Genomic DNA, 12,472 nt, shown 5'->3' with positions numbered 1-12,472 from the left:
AGGGCTAGTGAGCACCTCTGACATGTTCCTACAAGGCATGTTAAGACATGTGGTTCTACAACAGCAGCAGAAGCTAGTTATGTAGGCAGATTAAATATGGCCCCCTCTGTACTCTGCTATTATGTCTGTTTATATGCACTACACACTTTATAATCAGTACTTTACAATGTGTGTTTGTGTGTATATACAGTGTGTGAGCATAGGTGGTACTGCTGTGCTATGCAAATGGAAATGGTGGTGAAATGAATCATTGAGGGTGCTGTGCACTTGGCTGTATGTTATTCTGACCTCTGCACTGTGTACATTACATACACCTGACCCCTACACTCTATACAATACATACACCTTACTACTGCAGGTTGCAAAGCGCTGGCTTTTAAGGCCGGCCATAGATGGAACAGCAGGAACCGGCCCATGTGTGGGCAGGTTGAAAGTACCCAAGTTAGCGGATCGATTAAACTGGGTACAACTAGCCTGCCAGATTTTACAATCAATTATCGCTAGCATCTGTTATAGCCTCAAGGAATAATCACTGTGTTCTCCCAGCAGAGACAGACAAACTTGTTGTAAGTTAGCTGATTTTGGCTGTCTGACATCACAGTCATTATTATATAGGGCAGCAGACCACTTAACCCCCATTAATCAGTTCAAAACCAACTTACCTTCCAACACTTGGGGATGCTTCTTTGCACAGTAAAACTTTCTCACATCAACCATAGACACTGCACCAGTTTTATTTGGGTCCAATTTCATAAAGACCTAAAAATAGAACATGGTTACATAATTATTGTAAGGGGGACGGACAAGCTCAACTGGCAGTGGCAGCGATAAACCATGCATGAAACAGGGACACCTGGGAACAGTCCAAGCAGATTTGTCCTGCAGTTTTATTCAGCACGGCAGCAAACAAACATAGTTTCAATTCAGGAAAACTTGGTATAGCAAGTCCATAGTATAAAACAAACAAATTAGCTGCTTGTTGACCCCAGTAACAAAACTCAAGTCAGTTCCAGACTAACAGGGAAACCCTTAATGGGTCCCCCAAAACAAACCAGCAGCACATGTAGAGTTGGAAGAACGGTTTGGCCCCAGCATGAGTACGGCTGAACATTGGCTGTTCGCCTATTTGGGGAACACCCGAATTATTGGGGCGTTCGGCCATTTGTTCGGCCCGCCGAACGACCACAATGCACTATGTCGCCGTACAGTGCATTGGAAGCCCTGATTGGCTTAAGTAATGAAAGCTTTGCTCAATCAGGGCACAAAGCACGGTCAGAGCAATGATTGGACAAAGTAATGATGACTCTATCCAATCATTGCTCATTGCTCTTAGTCCCGCCCTACACTATAAAAATATTTTCCCCATAGCGGCCATTTGCTGTGTGATATTGGAGTGGAGAGAGATAGCGCTACTAGCGAGTTAGTGTGCTATAGTGTACTCTATTGTCAGTGTAGAATATCAGTTTAGTGTGAATCTAGTCATAGTGCAGCGTGAGTATAGCAATTGTTTTCTAAAAAAAAATTGTCGCTCTTTTTTTGTTTACTGCACAAAAAATAAAAACCACAGAGGTGATCAAATCCCACCAAAAGAAAGCTCTATTTGTGGGAAAAAAAGGACGTCAATTTTGTTTGGGTACAGTGCAATTGTCAGTTAAAGCGACACAGTGCCGTATCGCAAAAAACGGCCTGGTCATTAAGGGGGCAAATCCTTCCAGGGCTGAAGTGGTTAAAGCTGTAAATTTGGAAGATCTGCTAAAGCAGGTCAGAAGAGGCTGCAGCCATTTCAGGCGGTCATGCACAGCCAGTGCTCGGCTGGCTGAAATTCAGCAGAAATTCCACCTGCCCGTAAAACACCTGATTTGTGACATGCCCACCAATTGGAACTCAACTCTGGCAATGCTGCAGCAGCTGCACATGCAGCGGAGGGCCGTCAATGAGTACCTGTGTGAATATAGCACAACAACAGGCTCGGGTTGGCTTGTTTTTTTTCTCCCCACACCAATGGCTGCTGATAAAGGATGCATGCACTGTACTGTCACCATTTGAGGAGGCCACAAGTATGGTGAGCCGTGACAATGCATGCATCAGTGACACAATCCCTATTGTGTTCCTGCTGGAGCAGGCTCTGCATGGCATTATGGACAGGGCACTCGAGGCAGAGCAGCGGGAGGAGGAGGACTTTCTTTCCTCTCAAGGCCCGCTTTATGCTGACACCATTTTTGCTACACCACAGAACACACAGGAGGAGGAGGATTCTGGCAGTTTTGGAGGCATTGAAGCAAAGCAAGTCATACGTCAACAGATAGTTTTCCATCCCCAGAACCCTTGGGAGTAGTACGTGGCTTGGAGGAGGCAGTTCCAGATACTGTAATCCTCAGCTACCCTGAGGAGTCTGCTTCTCTAGCTTCTGCAAACTTGCGGTGCATGGGGTCAGGCTCCCTCATTCTTCAAGGCCTGTGAAAGTACCCGAGAATACATGGCATCAAGGAGAAGGATCACTATTGGTTGGAAACCCTCCCTGACCACGTCACAAGGGGAAAGTCTCGGAACTCCCATTGTCCCTTGAGGACACCTTAACCTCCCTGACGGTATTATTATGTCTGATTTTTGAATGTCAAAGCGGTACATTTTTTTGCATTGAAATTTGGCGTTTTAAATTATAGGCCTGTAATTTTTAGGAATAACTCACTTAAATCTGTCCAAACGAGAGTCTAGTAGACATCCCGGGTATGATAAAGTTTTAAACACAAAATCATAAATTATAATATAATAAATAACTATAAATCATTATAAAAAATAATAATACATTTTATTCAATAATGTAGCCAAATCAAAAACACTGAAATTTGTCCACACAAGGGTGAAATTTTACTAGTCACTGTATATTGGTTTAGTAAAATCCGTGTCTAAACATTTTTGAAACATGGCACTGCACAAAGTCCAACGTCACAATCAGGAGAATGGAAAGTGCCCCCCCTATGTTAAAAGCGGTTTTAGACCAGCTAGAAAACAGCGATAGTGAATTAGAATCACTTGCAGAATTTGACGAAGAGGGATGCTTTTTGGATGCCATGGACGTTCTCAAGTTTCCAGGCAGAAAGAATGGTATATATAATATAAAAGCGCAGGCAAGGCACTGGACAAAGCACTAGGGACAAAACTGAGGTGAAATGATTTGATACAGCAAAATAATCTACAGATTACAATGTATTGTGTGTGTTATGTTTTTTGTACTTTTTTTAATTTGTCGTCGGGTCGCGACGCTCACAGGGAGTGAAGCTCGGAACATTGATGCATTGAGCGGAGGATCCGGCGGAGGATACAGCGGGAGGACATTGCAGGATCGTAGGGACAAGGTAAATAACTGTACCTGGATACTGCGATGCAATCCCGAGTGTGGCTCGGGGTTACTGCTATTGGTACTGAAAATTAACCCCGAGCTACACTCGGGATTACCGCTATGGAGGTTAAAGAGGAGTTTATGTAATGCCTTTTCCGACTGGTAGGTTACAGTCTGGTGGAAAACGCAGTATTGAGGCTTCTGTTGATCAAAAGAGGAGCAGTAGAGAAGGGGGCCGCCTCAGAGATGCCTTTCAAAATTTGTTAAGTCCTAGGAGCCCAGGGCTGTCAGCTTCCACATCCCTTCGGCAGCGTCTGCATCATATAGTGGGAGATTATTTAGGGGCAAAAACAGATATGGAGATCTTTCCGGTCCACTGGGTTACAGGGTCATGAGAATAGACCACTGGCCAGAACTTGCCCAGCATGCAATTGAGCTGCTGGGCTTCCCTACATCCAGCATGCTTTCTGAATGGGCATTCAGTGCTGCCGGAGGTTTTGTGACAGATAAGAGACTGCATCTGTCCACAGACTCCGTGGACCGGCTGACATTTATCAAAATGAATCAGTCCTGGATTAGCAGCAACTATCAAGCCCAATGCCGATTTCTCTGATTAAGTGCTTTCTGGATCTGAAATCTCTGAAAGACTGTCTAGGCTGCCTAGCTTTGTGGGTGTTGATTTCATCTGGAAGAAATGTTTTGGTGTTACCTCTATAGGGTTACGGTGTGAAGGCACCACCGACACCCAAAGTCCAGTTTTTCCACACCTGTTACTGCTATCCAAAGTCTGCCAAAGAGACACCAGAAAAATCTCTAATCTCATTCTGAGTGCTCAAAATTGTGGCCTCATCATACAGACTGGCTCCTTAAGCCATTGTTTATAAAATAAAGAAAGCTTTTTTGGCTTTATAAATGTCATTATTGCTGTAGCAGGCTCTATACATGGTACAGATGGTCACTTTACAGGCAAACTAAAGGGACCCCCCAGGCACTATATTTAGAGGAGATTTTAATTTTTATTGTTAGTTCTCATTTTTATGGTTTCACTTTAAGGATCACTAAATCACTGCTCATTTAAAAATTATGTTTTTTACAAACTTTTTTTTCATTGATGTCCCCCAGGGCAGTACCCGGACCCCCATAACCATTGTATGCCCAATTACTTGCATATAAGCCTTCAAAATGGGCAATTTTGATTCTTCTAGTTCGGGTCCTATAGACTTCAATGGGGTTCATTATTCAGTTCTGAATGTTTGCGATGTTTGAAAGTTCTACCACGAACCGAACAGGGGGTCGTTAGGCCCATCTCTAAGCACATGTATATTCTAGTGTTCTGTCAGCACTTAGCCCTTTCACCCATCAGCATGCACCCACAGCAGAAAGAGCAAAAGCCCTGAGAATCCGTCATCTCACATATAAAGGTCTGTGCACAGCTGAGACTAATAATAAGGCCTAGGTTCCAGGTAAGATGTGGACTGAGGGAGGCTTATTCCCACATAAAGCCTCCAGGCTTCAGGACCCAGAACAGAACTTATTAAGTGTATTCATGGTCAAAATTTAAAATCATTTATTCATTTCCACATTGGATTTTAATTATTTCTAGCTTATTCCTATTAATCTAAATTATGTTAAAGTTTAAAAACTTACCTTGGGAATAATTCTGTACATTTACTTCCTTGAATTCAGTGAAATATATTCATTATTTTTTGTGATTGTACACTGCCTGTATCATACATTTAACAGAGCCTGCCTTCTGACATACAAAGGTGCTGAGAGGAAGCATTTCAGGAGGCACACTACATGTGACATAGTCACTAATTGCAGGTAGCATGGGATATGTAGTCTTTAGAATTAGAAAGAAAACCAAAAGAGTGTGCAGAAAAGAAGCTGCAAAGCATGCATGGAATGCAGGAAGTTGTGGAAAGAGATAACCAGCAGACAGGCATCACTCAGGATTTGTTTCCACATTTTGTCTCTCATAGTTGAGGTATACCTATGATGACAATTACAGGCCTCTCTCATCTTTTTAAGTGGGAGAACTTGCACAATTGGTGGCTGACTAAATACTTTTTTGCCCCACTGTACAGTGGATATAAAAAAAGTCTACACACCCCTGTTAAAATGTCAGGTTTCTGTGATGTAAAAAAAATGAGACAAAGATAAACAATTTCAGAACTTTTTCCACCTTTAATGTGACCTATAAACTGTACAACTCAGTTGAACAACAAACTGAAATCTTTTAGGTGGAGGGAAGTAAAAATAAAAAAATATGGATGCATAAGTGTGCACACCTATAAACTAATACTTTGTTGAAGCACCTTTTGATTTTATTACAGAACTCAGTCTTTTTGGGTATGAGTCTATCAGAATTGCACATCTTGACTTGGAATTATTTGCCCACTCTTCTTTGCAAAAACACTCCAAATCTGTCATATTGTGAGGGCATCTCCTGTGCGCAGCCCTCTTCAGATCATACCGCAGATTTTCAATCGGATTCAGGTCTGGGGTCTAGCTGGGCCATTCCACAACTTTAATCTTCTTCTGGTGAAGTCATTCCTTAGTTGTTTTTCTTCGTAAGAAAAAGCTTATGTCTTGGCATTCTACCCCATAGCCCAGACATATGAAGAATACAGGAGATTGTTGTCACATGTACCACACTGCCAGTACTTGCCAGATATTCCTGCAGCTCCTTTAATATTGCTGTAGGCCTCTTGGCAGCCTCCCTGACCAGTTTTCTTCTCATCAATTTTGGAGGGACGTCCAGTTTTGCCATATTTTCTCCGCTTGATGACTACTGTCTTCACTGTGTTCCATGGTATATCTAATGCCTTGGAAATTCTTTTGTACCCTTCTCCTGACTGATACCTTTTAACAATGAGATCCCTCTGATGCTTTGGAAGCTCTCTGCGGACCATGGCTTTTGCTGTAGGATGCGACTAAGAAAATGTCAGGAAAGACTTACTGGAACAGCTGAACTCTTTTTTGGGTTAATCAAAGGCACTTTAAATGATGGTAGGTGTGTACTGACTCCTATTTAACATGAGTTTGAAAGTAATTGCTTAATTCTAAACATAGCTATATCCCCAGTTATAAGATGGTGTGCAGACTTACGCAAACACATTATTTTAGTTGTTTATTTTGACTTCCACCCCCTAAAAGATTTCAGTTTATTTTTCAACTGAGTTGTACGCTTTATAGGTCACATTACAGGTTGAAAAAGTTCGGAAATTATTTATCTTTGTCTCATTTTTTTACATCACAGAAACCTGACATTTTAACAGGGGTGTGTAGACTTTTTATATCCACTGTATACAAAGTTTACAATCCTCCAGCCACTGTCTCACATTAAATACACAATCCGTTGCCATTCATTTCTAAGTGACAGTAATTACAAACTACGTTTTACACTGTGTCCCTGAATAAATCACTACATTCATAATTGTATTAATTTTATCTCATACAGAACAAATACAATAAAAGCAGTATTATTATTATTAAAAAGTGAAAACATTTTAAAGCTAAAACACTTGTAAGTCTAATTTTTATCTCCTTTATTATTTTTATATATCCCCATTTCTCCCCAATAATATTTATATTTAGCCGCATTTTCTCCCCATCAATATTATATATTTTATAAATTCTTTTTATAGTAAAATATTTAAAGTGATCTTTACAGATCACGTTAAAGACTTAAAACTTAATTGCGGACATAGGTTGCAGAGAAAGGAAGAAAGAGGTCAGGCCTCTTTTGTATTGATTCACTGCCTATGTGAATTCCTTGGCCTTGGCCATGAATTCCTTGGCCATGTCACCTGGCCAAATTTTGCCTCCATCTGGTACTTATGGGGTACCTACATCATGTGATCCCGTGACTATTCATTATGCCATTAAATGCACTGGGAATCTTAATTGGATGCTACTAGCACAAATAAGCCTCATCCACCTATAAAATGGCCCAGATGATTAGTCACAGAAGGGTCATTCTCTTTCCTAACCAATATGCATTCTGGTTTACATTGTGCTGTCCAGATGCCTCTCGTTCTCAATAAGCACAGGCTGCCTGATATTATGAAAAACAGAAAAAGCACACTCACAGTGTATATTACATAATATTCTCTTGGAAAAAGACATGACAGACCATTAAATAATACCAGGATTTAAAGATGAACTCCAGAATAAGCAAATATTGTCTAAATACAATGTACATGTGTATTCTTACTTGAATATTGGTGTGCTTTGTGTGTACTACCTCCAAATCTGTTTGGAAATCCAGTCCAACTGGAAGGGATGGGGAATAGCCACTAACAGATCTATGGTAGAACCAGGAGCCATCTGGAAAAACCAGATGGATAACTGCTCAAATCAAAACCAGAAGAGATGATGTAAAGAGGGCAAGCACTCATGGGTGGGAGGTAGTATTCTGAGAATACACAATGTCCTGCATTTTGGTATGAACATACTGTGGTAATACGAGGCATTGGTAATAACAGTATTAAAAGTCCGTCCAAACAGATGAAGTCCCTCAAAGGGAAAACAAATCAGTGGCTCATCAGTGTCCCACGCAGATGAACTATTTCATTACCATCCCACACACATTGCCAGGGTAATCTACGCATTTGTGCAAATATCAGTTCTCTGCTGAACACAAGTTCAGATGCTTGTACCAGACCATCACAGCTAAAGGGTCTACACTGCTCCATACTGCAGAGACTTACCCCACTGGTGAAAGGATTAAGGTGTTTAATTCATTCTGACACGGCTGACAGATTAGAGTTACTACCAACAAAGAATGGAGTGCCAAACCAGTCAAACTGGGATCAAAGGAGAAAATTAACCACTTCCCACCCAAGGTACGTCACATGACGTCCTTGACTTTGTGCGGGTATGCCTGCAGCTACAGGCATCATTCAGATATCGTCTTTTTCAGCTGGCGATTCTCTACACCATAAGAATGATCATATCAGCTGTCCTGCCGCTTGATCGTTCTTACGGGTGGCGAGAGGGGACGTCCCCCCTCCCGCCACCCTCTGGTGCTTCTACCAACTCACTGCTTCCATCGGTGAGTCGGAGAACGGATCCGCTGGCCCTGGATGTTTACAATAGAGATTCCCGACGGACCAGATGGTCGCAGCGGAGTCTCTATGATCTTTCGGAGGCTGGGCGCGATGTTATGACGTCACGCCCGGCCTCTGCATTCAAATTGTGTCACCTCGGCTGGGAAGCTGAGATCGTTTATTTATTTTTTTTTATTTCAGGCTTCCCAGCCAAGAGGTGAGATGTGGGGTCTTATTGACCCCACATCTCACTGTAAAGAGGACCGATCATGCCATATTCCTATTACAAGGGATTCCTTGTAATAGGAATAAAAGTGATGAAAGTTTTTTTTTTTTTTTTAAAGTGTCAAACTAAAAAAATAAAAATAAAATTAACAATAATATAAAAAAGTAAAGTGCCCCTGTCCCTGTGTGCTCGCACGCAGAAGCGAACGCATAAGTAAGTCCCGCCCACATATGAAAACGGTGTTTAAACCACACATGTGAGATATCGTCGCAAACGTTAGAGCGATAATCATAGCCATAGACCTCCTCTGTAACTCAAAACATTTAACCAGTAAAACATCTTAAAACGTCGCCTATGGGGATTTTTTTGTACCTAAGTTTGGCGCCATTCCACGAGCGTGTGCAATTTTGAAGCGTGACATATTAGGTATCTATTTACTTGGCGTAACTTCATCTTTCACATTATGCAAAAAAATTGGGCTAACGTTAATATTTTTATGTTTTTTTTTAAAGCATGAAACTGTTTTTTTTTCCAAAAAAAAAAAACATGTTTGAAAAATTGCTGTGCAAATACCGTGCGAGATAAAAAGTTGCAATGACCGCCATTGTATTCTCTAGGGTCCTTGCTAAAAAATCATATATAATGTTTGGGGGTTCTATGTAATTTTCTAGCAAAAAAAATATGAATATTACATGTAGGAGAGAAATGTAAGATTTGGCCTGCATGGGAAGTGGTTAAACTTCAAATATACCTTTGGCCTTTTAAGTGGTGTAAATATGGAGCATTAAAGCATCCATTAGCAAATTCCTTCTCAAAGAATAAATGCTCTGGCACAAATTCAAATGAAGCCCAGGAACTTTAAGGGTGTTTCCAGTCCTCATAGAGGAAGTATTTAAATAGATGGTATAGCAAAAAGGTCCTTGCAGACACAGAAGCTCTAAAAGACTCAAGGTCTTTAACAGAAGGCTGATCCTCTAAATGCAGGGTGATATTCACTGCATCAATAAGGCTGGAAACAATCCCTATATCTGAGTCCACTGAAGGAGATTGTAGTGACCCAAAAACAGCCTCTCCTGACTTTTGAGATTATGAATCTCAATAAGAAATGACAAGGGCTGCAGAACCGGTTTGGCTCACAAAAGGGTCAGAGGCAGACTCTGTTGAGGATGGCACTGAAGTGCACTAAGAAATCCTATAGACATTAAGAAGTTGTCCACAAACAGCTAGGAAGTATTTAGTGGACTTGGAGGAAGCCTTGGCCCCATCCAAAGAAGGTGAAATAGACCAATGGTACCAACGACAGTATCACACCAGAGGCAGTTCCACACTCTGGATCCAGGGGACCGGCTGTGGCTAACACTGTACACAAAGGTCTGGAAGGTATTACAATGCAGGGCCCAGTGTCCAAATCATATTCCAGGCTAGACTTGCCATGTCCAGAGGCCTACTTTTTACATGAGTCTTCAGTGACTGAGTCACATCAGAGGTGGTGGCATGGAGAGCATTATGCGGCTAACAAACACAGTTTTGAAAGGTCTGGAAAGCACCACAATGCAGTGGCAGAAGGCCACATTCCAGGCTAGCCTCACAATCTGACAGTCTAGCGGGGTCCAAGTACAGACTCCAAAGCTGATGCTGAGAATACGTTGATCCAGGAAAATTGCTGTGTAGAGATTAGCTCAAGCAGTGTTTTTGAAGTCTTGATTGAGGTTACCGAAGAAAAAAATATCTACGCTGTACAAAGTATCTTGACTAAAGAAAAAATAAAATAAAAATATGTAAAACAGGCTAGCAAAAATATAGTAAGACATTCTCAGCAGAGCTGAGGAAAAGACGTCCAACCTTCTAGGACACTAGAATGATAGTTGTAGGAGGAGTAATACAGAGGCTGGCTTAACATTTTGTTTGCCTGTGTCCCAATCTGCTGTAGGTAGCAGTATAATCCAGATATTTGAGAATTACTACATTTTTGTGTCCCTCAATGGACATTAATTAAAATATGTCTGCAATATATTTAATCACATGCACAGTACTTGTTTTTATATCATATATGGTGTTTGGAAGTATATGATTATAATTATCTGTGGCCATATGGTTAGAAAAGCAAACACACCCTCTTGGAGGACATAACTTAATCTGGGCTTTTATGTATACAGCTAGAAACTTAGATTAAATCTAGAACCAACCAACATCGGCATTAGGGAAAAATTGCTACTTTCTGATCTTGGAACAGGAGTTGGCCATCTAAGGCACAATGGTGTTGATTTATTAAAGACAAATAGACTGTGCACTTTGCAAAGTGCAGTTGCACTCTGAAAGCGCAGTTGCTCCAGAGCTTAGTAAATTAGGTAAAGCATCATTTTGCAAAGAGGACCCAATCACGTGCAAGGAAAATAAGAAAAACAGCATTTTTGTTTGTACATGATTGGATGATGGAGGTCAGCAGAGTTTCTGCTCATTTACTAAGCTCCGCAGAATCTGCTCTTTCAGAGGGCAACTGCATTGTGCAAAGTGCACAGTCTATTTGCCTTTAGTAAATCAACCCCACTATGTCTTTTTCAGTGGCATATGAAAGCACCGCTGCCATTGGCTGTAAATGGCAGCTCACTAGGCAGTCAATTACAAAGCTTTGCCTGCAATTCAGCAGCCCACTCATCTCTTTGACATTCAGGTACCACCTCCAAGTACCAGCGTAGGCCTGCCAGCAGTTGTGGATGATGATGTACATTGCTACATAGCTCTAAGTGGAACTATAGCCTGCAGAAGATATGTGTGTATCACTCCTGCATTTCTGCAGGATTTAGGGCTGATCTGAGCTTTGAAAATGCAATAAATGGGGCTGATCTAAGGCCTGAAGATGCATGAATTGAGGCTGATCTGAGGTTTGAGGGTGCAGAAATTTCAGGCTGATTTGAGGTTTGAAGGCAGAGCAAATAGGGCTGATCTGAGGTAGGAAGGTGCATGAATCCGGCCTAATCTGAGGTCTGAAGGTGCATGAATTGGAGCTGATATGAGGTCTGAAGGTGCGAGAATAGGGTCTGATCTGAGGTCTGAAAGTGGAGGAAATGGGGCTGATCTGAGGTCTGAAGGTGCATGAATCCAGCCTAATCTGAGCTCTGAAGGTGCATGAATTGGAGCTGATATGAGGTCTCAAAGTGCGAGAATAGGGTCTGTTCTGAGGTCTGAAAGTGGAGGAAATGGGGCTGATCTGAGGTCTCAAGGTGCATGGATTTGTTGCTGATCTGAGGTCTGAATGTGCATGAATTTATAACTCATATGAAGTCATAAGGAGCATGAATTGTAGCTAATCTATGGTCTGAAGGTGCATGAATTGGGGCTGATTTTAGTTCTGAAGTTAAATGAACTAAAGCTGATCTGAGGTTTAAAGCTGCAGAAAGGAAGACCTGAGGTCTGAAGGCTGAGGAAAGTGACATGATCTAAGGTCTGAAGGTGCATGAATAAGAGTTTATCTGGGGTCTAAGGGTGCATAAGTTTGGGCTGACCTAAGCTCTGAATGCACATTAACTAGGGCTCATTTGAGGTCTGAAGGTTCATGAATTGGGGCTGATCTGATGTCTGAGGGTGCTTGAATTACAGCTTATCTAAGGTCTAAAGGTGAAGGAATTGAGGCTGATCTGAGTTCAGAAGGTACATAAATTGGGGCTGATCTGAGGTCTGAAGGTGTGGGAATTGAGGTTGATTTGAGGTCTGAACGTACACGAGTTGTGGCCGATCTGGGCATTGAAAGTGGAGGAACCAGGACTGATGTGGAGTCTGAATGTACATGAACTGGGGCTGATCTGAGGTCTGAAGGTTCATAAATTAGGGTTGATCTGAGGCTCAAGGGTGCAT

General features: G+C 41.7%; 1 protein-coding gene across 2 annotated transcripts in view; it reads right to left on the bottom strand.

Moving 5' to 3' along the window:
• The window catches only part of CAPS2 (calcyphosine 2), a 204,822-nt gene that overhangs the window by 22,056 nt on the left and 170,294 nt on the right, over nucleotides 1–12,472 (bottom strand). For both annotated transcript variants that reach the window (XM_073620021.1, XM_073620023.1), the window contains one exon: nucleotides 663–759. In XM_073620021.1, the coding sequence (XP_073476122.1) occupies nucleotides 663–759 (97 nt within the window). The remainder of the gene's footprint in view (nucleotides 1–662; nucleotides 760–12,472) is intronic.

This window comes from Aquarana catesbeiana, linkage group LG03, assembly GCF_042186555.1.
Source record: "Aquarana catesbeiana isolate 2022-GZ linkage group LG03, ASM4218655v1, whole genome shotgun sequence".
Classification (NCBI taxonomy): Eukaryota; Metazoa; Chordata; class Amphibia; order Anura; family Ranidae; genus Aquarana; species Aquarana catesbeiana.
Note: the sequence above shows the minus strand (reverse complement) of the source record. Positions and strands in the feature narration are given on the sequence as shown.